At 37.3% G+C, this 16199-nt stretch overlaps 2 protein-coding genes across 6 annotated transcripts; one reads left to right on the top strand and one right to left on the bottom strand.

Moving 5' to 3' along the window:
* Window positions 1–1888: 1888 nt before the first annotated feature.
* On the bottom strand, window positions 1889–5791 carry LOC126854986 (protein SET). 3 transcript variants are annotated; one of them, XM_050602229.1, is made up of 5 exons: window positions 5422–5791; window positions 4809–4998; window positions 4461–4666; window positions 4097–4358; window positions 1889–4018 (listed from the first exon to the last, which is right to left on the bottom strand). In XM_050602229.1, the coding sequence occupies exons 1-5, from the start codon at window positions 5674–5676 to the stop codon at window positions 4011–4013; spliced, it is 921 nt and encodes a 306-aa protein (XP_050458186.1). In that variant the 5' UTR covers window positions 5677–5791; the 3' UTR covers window positions 1889–4010. The 3 variants fall into 3 exon arrangements, with proteins under 3 accessions (XP_050458186.1, XP_050458184.1, XP_050458185.1); XM_050602227.1 differs by having other exon boundaries at window positions 1889–3999; window positions 5422–5790; XM_050602228.1 differs by having other exon boundaries at window positions 1889–3999; window positions 4461–4657; window positions 5422–5789.
* A 1328-nt stretch (window positions 5792–7119) lies between these two features.
* Window positions 7120–16124, top strand: LOC126854981 (uncharacterized). Of its 3 annotated transcripts, XM_050602221.1 has the most exons (6): window positions 7120–7532; window positions 8307–8380; window positions 8581–9585; window positions 9715–10044; window positions 10126–12467; window positions 15564–16124. In XM_050602221.1, the coding sequence occupies exons 1-6, from the start codon at window positions 7139–7141 to the stop codon at window positions 15637–15639; spliced, it is 4221 nt and encodes a 1406-aa protein (XP_050458178.1). In that variant the 5' UTR covers window positions 7120–7138; the 3' UTR covers window positions 15640–16124. The 3 variants fall into 3 exon arrangements, with proteins under 3 accessions (XP_050458178.1, XP_050458177.1, XP_050458176.1); XM_050602220.1 differs by having other exon boundaries at window positions 7121–7532; window positions 8310–8380; window positions 10126–16124; XM_050602219.1 differs by having other exon boundaries at window positions 7121–7532; window positions 10126–16124.
* Window positions 16125–16199: the final 75 nt, after the last annotated feature.

Here is a 16199-nt window from a genome sequence, read left to right as displayed (position 1 = left end):
CAGATTATGTGTGTTGATTAATAGCGTCATTCGAACAGAAACGTAGACAGAAGATCATTTTCAAAATCGGCTCATATTATACTACAATTAGATGAAAATGATTAGAAACTTCAAAATTACTTTGACAGTTTTATTTAAAAAAAAATTAAATGTATGTTAAATATAATTTGTTAAAAATACACACATTATATATATATATATACACAGTATGTGACGATCAATGTATTTCAAAGTACTTTTACCGTAGTTTTTGTAATATCTTTCACCGCTCTTCTATTTATTGAATAAGTACAAAGTTTTAAATGTCGTACAGATTCTTCCCACACATGTAAGAGACGAATACGAGGCGGCCCCACCACCTTTTCTGAATCGACATCGTCGTCCTCGTGGTTTCTTCCGCAGCTCTTCTGCTCTTCTCCATTGGCCGCAAGGCACAAAGGACCTTTTTTTGCCAAAGAACTTCCTCAACAGTGGCCCCCTTGTCGTGCGAATTTTCGTAGCCATCCACCAGGCGCACGTTGCCTCCAAAGAGAAATTTATAATCCGTATATATGTGTGTATATATATATATATATATATATATATATATATATATATATATATAAACTGATATTTGTAAGTAATAATATTATTTATAAACTATTAACTCCGAAGAATCGTATAACTTTTCCTCCTTAACTTTGAATAATTTTATTATTAAATTTTAGGATCTACACGATATCGCGGAAGAGATTATTGGAGAAAGAAAAATACTGTGGAGTACATCAGGACTCTTCTCGTAGATATTAATAATATTATTACAAAAGTCTCGTTTTATGAGCCTGTAATTTTTGTTTTATAATAATCGCCTCAATTTATACATTTAAAGATCCTTATTCAGGACATAGAGTATCGTTCACTATCACGACGTTATTGATGCTGACCGTGACACGCTTAACACCCTGGCTTACAGTGTCACGTATTGTAAAAAAATCTCGCGTTTCACCGCCAGAAGCACACGCCTCGTTCACCAAGTTTGCCCGTTAGCTTAGCCTTATTACTCAGCCTGAAGTCTTCGAACCTGAAGTGGCGGTTTTTTGCCATAAAATGACGAGCATGAGTAGCATGTGCTTGGTCTGCTTGTAATAAGAATATGCCAGGCAAACGGGGAACGGCGTGTGATCATGCGTGTTGACAGAAAAAGTGGACAATTTGATAATTCACGAGGGGGGAAAAAAAAAGGACGGACGCGCCTCGTGGGGATTTCGGAGCCGAAAGTTTATTTGGTCGACCGCTTCCTGTTCCGCGTTTCCGAGCGCCGACAGCTTTGTGGTCGCAGCTCCCACGCTCATCAGAATATCGTAAAAAAAAACAGCGAAAGACTATTAGGTCCCTGAAAAAAATTAAGATACTGTAATCGCGGAGGGGAAAAATTCAATACGATTCCAAGATTGTCCACGAAGCTTTGTATAAATTAATTTATAATTAAAATAATTTCACAATGAAATGTCTTTCGCACGCATACTCTTCTACGTGTATACACCGCTAATGGACGATTATTAAAACTCGTTTGTATCTCAAACTGGCAACTTTATTCTTGATTGATTTGTTGCACGATTATGTAACACACGCTAGCACGTCCGCCTGACATGAAAGAGGTTTACACTCGTGTCCTCGCGTCTCATCCTCACTTATACATTTATCCTTCTAGACAAAAGAATCGGTTTTTATATATTCCGACAGTTCCCGGGATAATGTCTCTGTGCGTGAAAGAAAATGCGCGATAAAAAAAATCTATTACAACTCGTCGATTTCTAGGATGAGCTATTCTTTTTTCTTTACACAAGACACAATCTTAAATTAATATTAATAGGTATCAGTAAATATAATATATAAACACACAAGGATCTAATGGTAAAATACGAATCTTATATTGGTCTTATTATTTCTATATAATTTTGACAATATTTCCTTTTTTTTCACACATGTGTCAGTGGATAACACGTATTAATCTAATAAATACTGACAGAATCGTATTCGAAGAATGGGGAAACAACGCGTATTCTTAATTAATAAAAAATAATCGCCGTTGTACTTTGCTCTAAAATTAGACAATTATAGCTTATCTTATCAAATTGAGACTACGCTTTCTATTCTTGAGACGTAATAATTACTTGTTTCTCCCTAGACTTCGAAGAATGCAAGGTGATGAATGAGAGTTGCGAGTTTAATTGATATAGATGTGATAGTAGCCGACAAACATCTTGCATCGATTACGCTCTCCTCCCTATTGTAGTGTCGATTGTAAGGAGATGTAAAGAATACCGCCGCGACTTTATACGCTTGACCTTATATCTCATACATATGATAATCTCATAGATTAAAATCACCATTAGAAGTACATAATGTATCAAATGTGAGAAATGTCCACAAAATACACTTATTTTACGTGACGATGAGTAAATCGTGACACAAAGTGTGGAAAAACGCGAACGAGGTGAAATAGGATCAAAGTATCTTTTTGAGCGTGACAAATACGCCATTGTATCTATCATATATTTTTTTATTAATAACTAAATTGTCTGTCAACTAAAACTAAACACAAATATTTATTATTATTATATATTTATATATTATATATATAATATATAAATTTTTTTATATGATATATATAATATATAAGTATATATTATACTATACGTGTATGTAATACATTTTTTGAGATAATTATATAATTCAATAAAAAATTCATGCTGAGAATGGGATTTGATGCAAAGTACATTCTCTTATTAATTCACAAGTAGTAAAATAGATGATATATATATATCGCAATTTTTTTTATCAAGAATTATGCTTGAAGCATTAAATTTAATACATTTATTATTAAAAGGAATATGATTATTAGTTTGTAAAAAGTGTTGCACATTTATACTTAAACATTAAAATAACAAATAACGAAATAGTTCTATCTCATATAGGCTGAATAATAAAAGTCTGATAGTAACACATGAATATACAAGTTCTAAGTATTCTCATTTATTGGAGACAACATTGTAATGTGATATTATCAAGATTATATACTAATAGCACAAATTTGTAGCTTACAAATTCTCTGGTACAGATTTTACTATACACATTATTAAAATATAAAATCATATAAAAATGTCAGATAAAGTAAAAATGAGATAAAACTTGCAATAGTGATATAAATAGATTGTAAATTGGTAACAATCAAGAATTATTTATAAAATATTTTAACAGTCATTTCTAGAGTATTAAATTTGCAACAATGGTTTTCTTATAAAATATAAATTGATTGGATCATAGCAAAAGATAAAAAGTGACATTTTATTATCCATTTTTTCTAAAAATAATAATAAGACAATAAGTGGTGTAAAAGTTTGTGTACTTTATGTGCGGAAAATACAGTTGTCACTCTCAAAAATTCTACTTATGACACCTCGCTCTATAAGTCATATCTAAAGAATAATTTTCACGAGAAAGCAAATAAATGGAACTCCTCACCTAGTGTCTCGTTCTACTTTATCTTAACTTATCGGTGAATCCGCAATATTAAGAATTAGGCGGATATTTCCCTATCGCACATTTCATAAGAGAACGACGACTAGGCCATATGAATATAACTGAGGAAAAATTTATTACATTCTGATTAGATTTAGTGCAAGAATGGAACCTATCTAACTTAATCCAGACCCTTTCCTTTCGAACCACTTTTAATATATCTTAACAAATGTTGTATTTTTATACATAGGTTCTCAATGGAAAGGGTCTAGATTCCCTAAATATTCTCTGCCTTCCTATTTTCATATATATATTTATAAAAAAAAAAGAAATGTGTCCTGAGATTTATTCATATGGCATATTTTCAGTCCGATAGACTTTCTTTGCTCTCGATTGATTCGGTGCACACAATTTCATTCATTTTTTTTTTTTTTCTTTTCACTGTGAAATATGATGTTAGAAATCTGATTTCGACACTCTATTCAGGTTCTTCCCCTTCTGTAACACAATTAATTGGCTTTTATGTAATATTATATGTATTACATTTATTTTTATTAATTGTACTATGCACAGTAATATGCAAAGCTATTTTTACCTTCACGATCTACTTCGTCATCTACCAATAAATCATCCTCTTCATTTACACCATCATCTTCATCATTCACAGCCTCCTCCTCATCATCATCCTCATCGACGTCATCTTCGACGACTACTATACTGTCATCTCCTTCTTCTCCTTCTCCTCCCTCATCACCATCATCCGCGCCATCCTCCTCTTCCTCCTCTTCTTCGCTTTCACATTCTTCACCATCTCCTTCAATACCATTCTCGACATCTATATCTGGGGCCAGGTAATACTAAAATCCATGAAATCATGATAAATATGTTGGAAACAATTTCTCAAATTACTATATGAAAACAAAATAAATGATATATGTTTAAAGTAAAGAAATGTTTACCTGCAATGGATTAGGCCACATATCATCTTTAATTAATTCAGCTATCTCATCTGAACTTGGATCCCCATGATCCGTGAACCAGTCGAAAAATGATCTGTGTTTGAGTGGCCTTTTGCGCCCTTTCAATGGTGCTTTGGTTTTTGCTCTCTTCGTTAAATCTGCACCTTCTTTCCAACGAATGGGTGTACTTTGAGATGCTGGATCTCCTGCAAAATAGCAGGAGATTCATCGCAACTACGATACTCGACTAAACTGTAAGTTATACTTTTTCCAAGTTACTGCGTACTCATGATCTCTATACGTCAATAAATTAATAACGACAGAAAGTTGATAAAAAATCGCGCTCACCAGAAGATCCTAGATGAAATTCCTTTGTTAAAACATTATTTTCAAAATATGGATTCTCATCAAAATAAAAATTAATTCTATAACCAGATTTGATATCTTCGAACTCTTCGACTTCTAATTTGTTTAGGAATCTCAGCGCGTCTTCCTCATCTTCTTCTAGTATTTCTGCTATTTCTTTGTTGTTTACGAACTAAACTTCTTATAAGGAAAAATATATTGGATTAATTTAATATATAAAATAATTATTAACAAAATGCTGCCTTATTATTCTTAACACACTTAATCCATACAATTTAGAAATACATATACAGATCTTTACAGTTGGTGTTACTAATTTATACAATATTAAAAAATTCTACTGCGATGTACCATCGCGTGTTATCGCGATGACAAAGACGCCGTCGTAATTATCGAGATACCGGTAGCGTTAATCTGACAATTGATGTATATGCGTATGTGATTATAAGACGCATAATCGCAATACGGTTATACACGCTTATGCACGTATACAAGTAGGCAAGATGGCGGCGGTTGCCGGCGGACGCCGGCATCGCCGAGCGAAACGTCAAGACGGATTTCTCGGAGTCACAGACGCGTCATGTGAAAAGGATACAGCGGTGACCCAGAAGTTGGGTATCCTCTTGATGATGTCGTTGCGCTTCTGGAAGTAGGGCTTACGCAGCTTGTTATACTTCTTCTCCACTTCGAGGATCTCGTCGCTGGCCTTCTCGTTCAAGCCATCGATTTGATTCTGACAGCCGTCGATCTCCTCGAGGGTCTTCTGTATCTCGATGTCGTAATCGCGCGCGTCTCCCTCGCCCGAGCCAGGATCCTCCAACTCTTTTGCTTTCTTATTCGGCGACGACATGGTTGTTGGACGCGCGCTCTTGTCACCACTACACACGCCGTACTCTGTTTATTTCCCGAATACGCTCGCTCTCTCGTCACACCGATGCCGAATGCGCGGCGCGCAAGTGACTGACGGCCACGAATTGCGTATCGTTATCTAGATGGCAAACTCGCCGCGTAAAGCGCTCATCAAGCTGCGCATTAAGGATTAAGATTGAAGATTCAAAATTGAAATTTGACCAATCAGGACAAGGAAATCTTAATCCCTTTTTTTCTGATTAGTCAAATTTCAATCTTAAATCTTCAATTTTAAATTTTTAATGCGCAGTCTGATCATCGGGCTTAAAGGCGGTATCGTAAATCGGAAGCCCGTATAAATGGGGCCCGTATTTCGAAATTCATTGCTAATATTAACAGTGAATTTTTTAGAGAGCTTTCCAGCAAGAAAAAATAAATAGAAAAAAATGTCACGCAATTGGCTATTAAATTTTTTAGAGAGAATTTTTAAAGATTCTCAAATTTTTCTATTTGACAGCTGTTCATATGATTCTGTGTACGTTTTCTTGCTAGAAGGTATTGAAAATTGAAGATTAAAAAAATTAAAGATTGGAATTTGATTAATCAGAACAAGAGAAACTAAAATTCCTTTATCCTGAAATTCGTTCCAATAGACATTTCATTCCCCTCTTGTACTTCAACTTCATAACATTGCGCTCCATCCAGTATTTCTTACATTAAGTACATTCTAGTGAAGTACTGACAGTGAATTTCAGAACACGACCAGAAAATTGACTAATCAACAGTTCATCGTTCTTTTTCAAAATTTTATTTGTGTATATGAAATTAGAGCACTGCAAGAAATTTATAGAGGTAAAAAAAACCGAATATCAATTTTATTTATTAGCATGATTAATACACAGTTCAATAAATGATAACTTTGGGGAAATTTCAAATCAAATTGTGAGAATTTTTCAATAGCCCATTCTTACTATCTTAATCATAAATTTCTTTTAAAATTGACGCGATAAAATAATTTTAAAGTAAGAATTGTTTAGCAGAAGGCAAAGAAAATACAGGAAATGGTTATTTTCTTATGTATTATTTTTATCAAACTGTACTCATCGGAAGCCATATATTATTTTACAAAGTGCACAAATTTAATTTCGCGAAATATGTACGAGGAAAATTTCGAGCAGGTTTGCCATCAAATTCTCTCGCAGGATTTCGCCCCATTCGTGCCCGTCGAAAAGAATCGAAAAGTTTGGCGGAAAAGTACACACGTTCTCCGGATGAGATCGAAGATTCCGGAAAAAAATGTCTCACGTACAAGATAGAAGCGTGGCGTCTACTGGCGCGGCCCCCACTTGGCAACATCGGTGCGGACGAATGACAATCGGCGCGCGTCGTCGCCGGTCAAGCGCTACCGCCAATCGGCGACGGCGTAGTATCGTCGCGTCCGGGATGTCGCTCACGAAACCAAGATGGCATCTGAGGACGGTGCGGGTATCGTGTCAAACGCAGGATGCGATGTAAATAACACGAACGAGCGTGCGACGAATTTTGTTGAGAGCGAAGCGGCGAACGGGACATCGTCCGGAACGACGTGGCAACGCAGCGTCGTCGAGAGGACGGCCAGTCGCGCGAGCGATCTCGCGCCTAATTCGCCCGGGACGCCCACGGGTTTCCCTGCAGCGTCACCGTTTCTCGCGAACACGGAAGGGCACGCGTTAAAGAGGGATTCGGGCCCCGCGAGCTCGTCCGGTGATGTTGGCGAACGGCGAGCGAGCGATAACGATACGTCCAGCCAACGGCGCAGCATGTCTCATCCAGGGTCCGACCTGGACCGCAGCGTTCGTCTTCCGGAAGAAACAGACGGTAATTAGCATTCCGTGTCATGTTTGTTGTCGTTGTTGCGTCAAGTTCCTCGAAATTCTTTCATAAACTGACAGTAGTAATATTTGTGTGTCGTTTGTACGTAGTCGAATGCGTTTGCCTCACAGCTTACGTCAACATACTTTTACGTGTCCATCCAGAGTATATCTATTATTGATATAAAGATTGAATAATTATTAAAGTAGATTTGTTAAATTTGAAAACCTATTACAATTATTCAAAAATTATCTCTGATTAATATATATATATATGAGTATATTTATTAAAAATGTATTGTTTTATAATATATATACCTTTTTCTTATAATCTTAAATTCATTTTAAATATATAAAAGATTGAAAGGGAAATATTTTATCTGTAGCTATGTGTTAGTATTAATATATATAAGAGAGTGGATTCCAATTGTTCTAAATAGAGTTCACTACAAGAGTGAACTAATTATAGCTCTACTTTTTATAGTGTTAACTATTTGTCTCATAATGTATATTATACATTTGTTTTTTCTTACTAATTTTTAAAATAAAATAATATTTAAAAAATGTTGCTAATTTATGCAACTAATCAAGCAACAAGAACTGAATTTTGCTTTATTCCTGAAAAGAAAATAATTTTTTCTATAAAAAAGCAAAAGAAAATATATTTTTTTAAGTATATATGTGAATTCTCTCTCTCTTTGTCTTACATAATAAATGTAAAACTAAAATAACATAATTGACAAATGCTTATTAATATAAATGAAATAATATATATTTGAAGCAGGGAATCAGGATCATTGCAACAATGATGTAGTACTAAAATCTGCCAGAGAACCAGTTCAACATGTTATACATGTAGGTATTAATAAATAGATACTAGTAGATATGTGCAATTTGTATAAAACTTATTTCATTTTCATGTATTCAATTAGTGTGTATTGTTTCGCATTATATATCATGATGTTTTCTACACACTGATAAATAAAATGGTTTCTATATCTTTTGTATTACAGATTATTATATAATACGTGTCATTTATATTATTCTCTATTTAGGCTGATACTGCATGTAGCAACGACATGATGTTATCCGGAAACATGCATACGTTATCTACAAAGGTAAAATTAGAAGGTTGCATGAATTTCTCCAACAACACACCACAACTTGGGGAAAGCCCGCAAAGCAATGGTGAAATGATCAGCAGCCCTAGGAGTCCTGATTTTCCTCCAAGAGTTTCTGTCAGCCCACATCCTCATAGCCCGGACACGACGTTCTCCATCAGCATGATGTCAGCGAATTCTACAGTTATGGACACGGCGAAATACAATGAAGAGAGTGCTGACAATGTGGCTGTGCATACAGACGAAACGACCGAGTATCCTTTCTGCCCATCACCGTCGGGAAAGACAGACAACTCGCAAGTTGACATCACGAAAACGGAATCGAGTAAACAGCGGGATGTCGCTGATGAAAAATACATTACAGATAGAGAATTAAAAGTAGAATCTATTGAGATTAAGAAGGAACCAACAGACTCATTACAGGAACTTGAGAAAGTTAAATCCGAATGGTTTGAAGATAGTTTTTCCGTTACTGTAACAGCAAATAGAGTAGCTGCTGCAACAGCAGCATCTCAAGATAAGTCCACAAATGCCACTGTTAATTCATCTTCCAGTTCACATTCAAAAACTTATTCATCCTCGAGAGAGAAACGTTCGAAAGAAGATAGACGACACTGCTCACGGTGTCAAAAACGCAAAGGGATAAAAAGAGCTAGTATTGGTGTACAGTGCAAACGGGATCGTCATGTATTATGTAAACCTCTTTCCTTCTCCAAGTCTACTAATGAAAATCTGAGGTTAAATCTACAAACGAAAAACTACAAGATGCTTAATAATCCTGTGGTGAAAAACGAATTGCTGGAAGGCCTAAAGTACAAGAAATTTATTCACATTGAAACTTATCCCAATGGCGGTGCGACGGTGGTCCATATGTATCAGGACGAAATTGAAAGTTTATCGCGCGAACAAATGGAAGAATTGGCGCAAGAATACTTCAAGGTATAAATGCAATTCAATGTTAGAGTAAATTAAGAAAGAACTTGACTTGCAGTTTTGGCCGCAAGCTGTTACAATTTTGTATTACGATGAATGATTGTAGTGAGAAATCTCTCTATATTTCTCTTTTAGGTGGTTTTCGGAGAAGACGAAAATGGTAATGCTTATCATGTTATGGGCATAGTACACAATGCAGCTGCATATCTACCCGATCTTTTGGATTATATGGCGAATAATTATCCCACATTAACTGTAAAGAACGGAGTATTGGGTAGGAACAGTGATATAGAAACCACTACAATGGCTCAATACAAAGACCAAGTTTGTAAAGCTTATAGCAATGGTACCATTAGATATGGACCGTTGCATCAAATAAGTCTTGTGGGCACTGTTCACGAGGAGGTCGGTGGATATTTTCCAGATCTACTCCAGAAATTGGAAGAGAACCCGTTTTTAAAAATGGTAAGTCATACTACACAAATATATTTGAAGATATACATACATATTTGCTATACCTATTTATTAATATAATCTATATTCTAGACGATACCTTGGGGACCTTTATCCGTTGTAAAGATGGATACACCACAAGAATCGAACGATGGCCCTATCCTATGGATTCGACCAGGTGAACAATTGGTACCAACGGCCGATATAAACAAGAGTCCGTACAAACGACGTAGGACGGGTATCAATGAATTGAGAAATCTGCAATATCTTCCGCGGCTGAGCGAGGCACGGGAATACATGTTCGAGGATCGTACGAAAGCTCACGCCGATCACGTTGGTCATGGATTGGACAGGATGACCACGGCAGCGGTCGGCGTGTTGAAGGCTATCCACGGTGGCCAGGCATCCGGATATAATAGGATTACAAAGGATGTGGTGGCTTTTTATGCCGGCGATTTTACCGAACTTGTGGAAAAGTTGCAGCTGGACTTACACGAGCCGCCGATATCGCAGTGCGTGCAGTGGGTGGAGGATGCAAAGCTGAATCAACTACGTAGGCAGGGTATTCGTTACGCCAAGATAAATCTCTACGACAATGATATATATTTTCTACCGCGCAACATTATCCATCAATTCAGAACAGTCTCGGCCGTCTCGAGCATTGCTTGGCACATCAGATTGAAGCAGTATTATCCAGAGTCGCAGCACAGTTCGAGTAGTAGGCACAATCGTGCGATAAACGAGTCCGCTCATCGTATCAAAGAGAAGAAGCCTCTGGAAGCTGTTGGCATAGGCGATGAACAAAAGGAGAACACGAATCGCCAACGTTTGGAGCAGAAATTGTCGATCGATCCTCTCGAGAAAGCAAAAGAAAGGGCGGCCGAATATCAGGGTAATCTGAAGAAATCTGATCAACACGGAAAGCATCGCAAGAGTCGACATCACTCCAAACATTCGTCACTTAAACAAAAGAATAAGGAAGATGGCAACGACAATGCACCGTCGGATCCGTTTGGCAGCACTAAATCATCCAAGAGCGAAACCAATGAGCAGAAACAGAGTAACGACAAAAGGGACGAAAAGAGATCAGAGAAAAAGCATAAGGATCGTCGTCGCAGCAGTGACAAATCTAGCAATCATCACACGCACAGCAGCAATAGCAGTTCTGATAATTGTCACTCTTGTAAGAAGAAGAAATATGACAGCAGCGGTCACAAGCTAGATCATCGTTGCAGTCACCACGAGAGGTCCAGTAATAAAAGCATATCGAGTAAAGAAACTGTTCCCAGTGTAACGGAAACAAGAACAGTTTCGAAATTCGATAGCTCATCTTCCTTGAAGGATGCTAAGAGACGACTTAGCGAATTGTCTCCGTTAGAGGACACTTCTGAAACCGGAGATTGTCCAATTCTCGAGGAGGAGATACTAAAACAGCGGCAGGCCGTTGCCAAAACGTACGCCACCGAAGTAGTGGACAGGGCGCTGGAGATAGCCATCTACAAGTCGAAGACCGACGTTGAGGAGGTTTGTCAATCCTTACGTGCTGAAGTTTCGGAAGCATCGAAGGAGGTACTAGAAAAGATTCACAAGGAGAGCTTTGAGATCGTCGAACAGTGGTTTAAGGATGACACCACGAAACTGGAAAGATACAGCCATCTATTGGAAATGAAGACCGTGTTGGCATTTACGTCAAAGATGGAATGCGCAACGGAAAACGCCGTTAAGGCGCTGATCGAGATGGCAGAGGACGAAGCGAAGGAAAGAGCGAAAAATGAGAAAATCACTGACTTTGCGGCCGCTGGTGACAACGTATGCGGCGAAGATTCAACGATGCTAACGAAGACAACGACGACGACGACGATGACGACGACGACGACTAGTATCTCCTCGTATCCTTCCATCATGACCTTTACGTCTCCATCCACTGAAAACGATAGACACAGTAACGGGAGGAATGGCAGCAGCGATGAAAACTCACTGAAATCGTCCGAGTCTCAGAAATCGCACTCGAAATCAAAGTGCAAGTGTAGAGACGAAAAGGATTACAGGGAACGAAGACACAAGAAGAAGAGAGATCACGAGAGGCGAGAGCGAAAACACGATCGACATCATCGGAGTCCCCAGATAAAATCCGACTCCAAGACATCTGACGATGCTGCGACTGAGCTGTCGCACAATTATCCAATTGTCGAAAAATCCGAACGATCAAACTCAAAGGACGACGAGAAGAAAGCGCAGGAGAAGAGGAGGAAATGCCATTGCGGCCATCACTGCGCTCACAGACACGGAGAGAAGAGATCGTCCGGAAGCAGTAACAATGGCAAAGACAGAGTCGAGTCATTCCCACTTGTCACGTTGCATCATTCCCATTCTTCGAGCTCGAAGCATAAGAGGAAGTCCAGCACGTCCATGGAGCAAAAGGAACCGAAGAAATTGTACGTAGTAGAAAAATATTCGACCGCGCAAATTAGCGAGTCGACGAGCACGGTGGTGAACGTGACGACGGTGACAGCGAGCGCGATCACGACGACGATTACGACGACGACGACAGACTCGTTGGCGGAGAACACCGTTGTGTCAAACACGTGAAAAGGTTACTGCGATTATTCTTGACGATTATTATAGTACAATCCGCTCGTTAGGAGCGCGAATCTCGCACGCGGGCGAGGACGAGATTGATGTTTCTGACTCAGTCAGTGCGAAGCCTAAAACGAATTTCTCATCCGGTGCGGCTAAACCGAGTGCGAGCTTTGCAATCGGTGCAAGAGAGGAGAAACAAAGAAGAAACTATGCATCAGGTATATCACGGGAAAAAAAAACGTATACTTTTACCAAAGTAGAGATCGCCGTGTTTCAAATCCAAAGACGAGATAGGATTCTGATTGAGAGAATTTGCTACTTTCCTCCTTTTTTTTTTCCTCCGCGACTATATATGTAGTACGCTCGTGCATTTAAACACACACACAGATATACAGACATACACACCGCCTTAGTCTCGAGCCGAGAAGTGTTTGCGAGAAAGTAGTTACTCTCTAGAAAGTACATATACATTTACATATATACACATACACACACACACACACTCTCCGATACAGAATTGCAAAATTATTTTGTTACGAGAGAACTCTGGACGTTCCACACACACACACACCACCCATTCTGAGAGAATTGAAAATTAAAAAAAAAAAAAATATTTATAAAATATATGAGACGACCAAACGAGAGAGAGGTGTACAAAAGGAGGATTTGTATAAAATCGCGAAGATTTAATCTCGATTAATGCGACGGAAGCTGTACTTGTACATAAATTAAAATATTATTTTCTTTTCAGAGAATCGTATTCTCATCCCACACACACCAGACTCGCTTAACTTATTTATGTGTGCGTTCTTCTATGCGTAAACTATTTATGATTTTTCATTGGCCATCCTGCGGTGACATGAAACTCGGTCCATGCGAAAGATTTATAGCGATTTTCTCAGTCGACGCGGCCGTTTTGCAATTCTTAATAGCGCAATTATAGATTTGTGCTATAATCGAATATTTATATCTTAGAACGTAGGACGTTATGAGGAATGGAAATAGGACATCTTGTGTGTGTGTGTGTGTGTGTGTGTGTGTGTGCGCGCGCGCGCGCGCGTATGTATGTGTGTATGTATGTGTTTAGGTTCGATTGTGACGATAAATGTGACAATTAAGGTACTGATCGTAGGATAAGGAAAAACACTTCTACACATGGTTTTATGTTTGATATACGAAATGAGTCAAGGTGACTCGCGACGATATCCTTTATATTATCTCTCGAGAGTTTATCTTAACGAATAATAGTTACGTATTACATTATTAAGTATACCTTTAACTTTCTCTCTCGCTAGAGTTGCTGGGCGTTACTAGGTATTGCCAACCTCCCCTATATAATTCTTTCCACGAGGGACATGGAATGATATCCTTTAATCGCGAAGAATTGTTCTTCCCTTTCTTTCTACGCTGGATCGTTAAATAACCGTATATACGTTAACGGATGTACAAACTCTTCGCCTTCGCAGACAGAAAATTATTTGAAACATTGAACGGCAGACTGATCGTCAACGATATTTTCTCAGCTTGAGTGCAACAGGAACGGGTTCCGGGCAATCTATAATTTTCTAGAGTCCATTTGGAAGAGATGCTGACGTAGATTTACATACCGAGAGTAGAGATGTGAATAGAAGAAATAAGTTTTGTTTTTTCCGTATTTTTTTTTCCATATTTTAATATATTTGTATTTTTTGATTACTACAAATTGATTTTTCATTATTTTTAACTCTTTAGATGATTATGGTATTATATGATAGATTTGAATTAATCATTATTATTTTAAATGTAGCACTCGCATTCCAATATAATTATGCATCTAATTGAAAATTATTCGAATCATGTCGAGTTTGATATAATTTGCTGCAAAAGTTTCATTAATTCATGAAAATTATTTTTGAAGAAAAAAAAAAATAAATTAAGAAATAAGATAAAACTTCAGTGTTTTTTTTTATGTTAACAAAAAAAAAATATATTTAAAAACATAAAAAAAACCAATTTTTGTTTCCAATGAAAAGAACCTTTTTTTCAACTCTTTTTTTTTTCTATTAGAAAAAGAAATCGGTTTTTTTCTTACATCTCTAATCGAGAGTATATCGTTTAAGTAAAAGAACAACACACGAAACAGTCTGTCGAATCTTGACAGGACACGTTGTACATATTGAATGTGCCTCGCGTTTGCGACAGAGCGAACTTTCATTTTCATTATATATCTTCCCGTATTTCGTTACGATGTATATAGATAATGACTATATTCGCCGTATGCTTTATTTTGTAAGTTAGTCGCGTTAGCGACATCATATACGTTATATTCTCGATTCTCATATATTGGGACACTAATAAAAATGTCGATGTTACGCTTTCGTTATACAGGAAAAACCCGCTTTTAAACATACGTGGCTGTCTTATTTTTATTTTACGTTTATATATATATATATATATATATATATATATATATATATATATATATTTCACGCTGCATTCGTTTAATTTTCAGCACGTTACTTTAGGATAATTTCGACTGCAGATTTCTGTTACAATGCGACTTTTCAATAAATAAATTTTACGCAGTGTAAATATGGAGCGAATTCTTTTACCGGCTTTTTTTTTATCGCGAAGCGAAGCGAAGTGAAAAGAAAAAAAAAGGAAGAGAAGAGAAACATTTATACTGGGTAATAACGTACGACGAAAGTGTACACAGATGACAGATGTATTTAGTATTCCGCATGGAAGATATATTCACAATTTACTGTATAGAATCGTTTTTCGAGCACATGACAGGCGTGTACAATTGCTGTAAATTCTAGTATCATAGAATCGTAGGTGCCTAAAGTCTCAGCTCCAATAAGATGATCGTCAAAAAGTGAATCTATTCACCCGCATATATATATATAGAGAGACTTCTTTTTAGACACTTTTCTATCCTAGAGACCTTTTCTAAAATTTCTTTTTTTCAGACACTCGGCGAATTTAAAATTGACAAACGAGGAGTACACACAAGGGAGGAAGAGAGTCGCGCGCGAACGAGAATAGGATGCCAAGATGATGAAATATTAACTTGATAGAGACAACGAGCGGACAATTACTTAAGAAGGACACTGAACGATGTGTGTCCTCGCGAAAAAAAGGACCAAAATTAAAACCAAAGGCCTCCCTCCCCTCCCCTCTGTGCGAGAGGAGGCTTGGATCGACATTGTAACACTTTTTCAAGGCTTGAATCAAAATATTAGAATCCCCTTGTTACAATTAAATCCAAACCTCCCGGTGAGCGATTCGCTCGTAAAGTAATGATGAAGAAAAGCAAATAATCATAGGTGCTGAACACTGAACGACATTTGATATTTTAAGGTGCCTTCGCTCTGTTCGTTACAGTAAAGCTGTACCGGTGGGTACAATTATAAAAAGCTGATTGATTTACTCGATCTTGTAAGGATAAATCTTGGTTTCCACGTGTGTGTACAAGTAGAACAAGTGTAAATTTTCATCAATAACGATAAATACGAGTATATATTGACGGATATGTTGTTTTCGCTTCCAAATGTTTCATCGTGCATGTGAACTTTTCAAAGAGAGAGAGAGAGAGAGAGAGAGAG

This window comes from Cataglyphis hispanica, chromosome 15, assembly GCF_021464435.1.
Source record: "Cataglyphis hispanica isolate Lineage 1 chromosome 15, ULB_Chis1_1.0, whole genome shotgun sequence".
Classification (NCBI taxonomy): domain Eukaryota; kingdom Metazoa; phylum Arthropoda; class Insecta; order Hymenoptera; family Formicidae; genus Cataglyphis; species Cataglyphis hispanica.
Note: the sequence above shows the minus strand (reverse complement) of the source record. Positions and strands in the feature narration are given on the sequence as shown.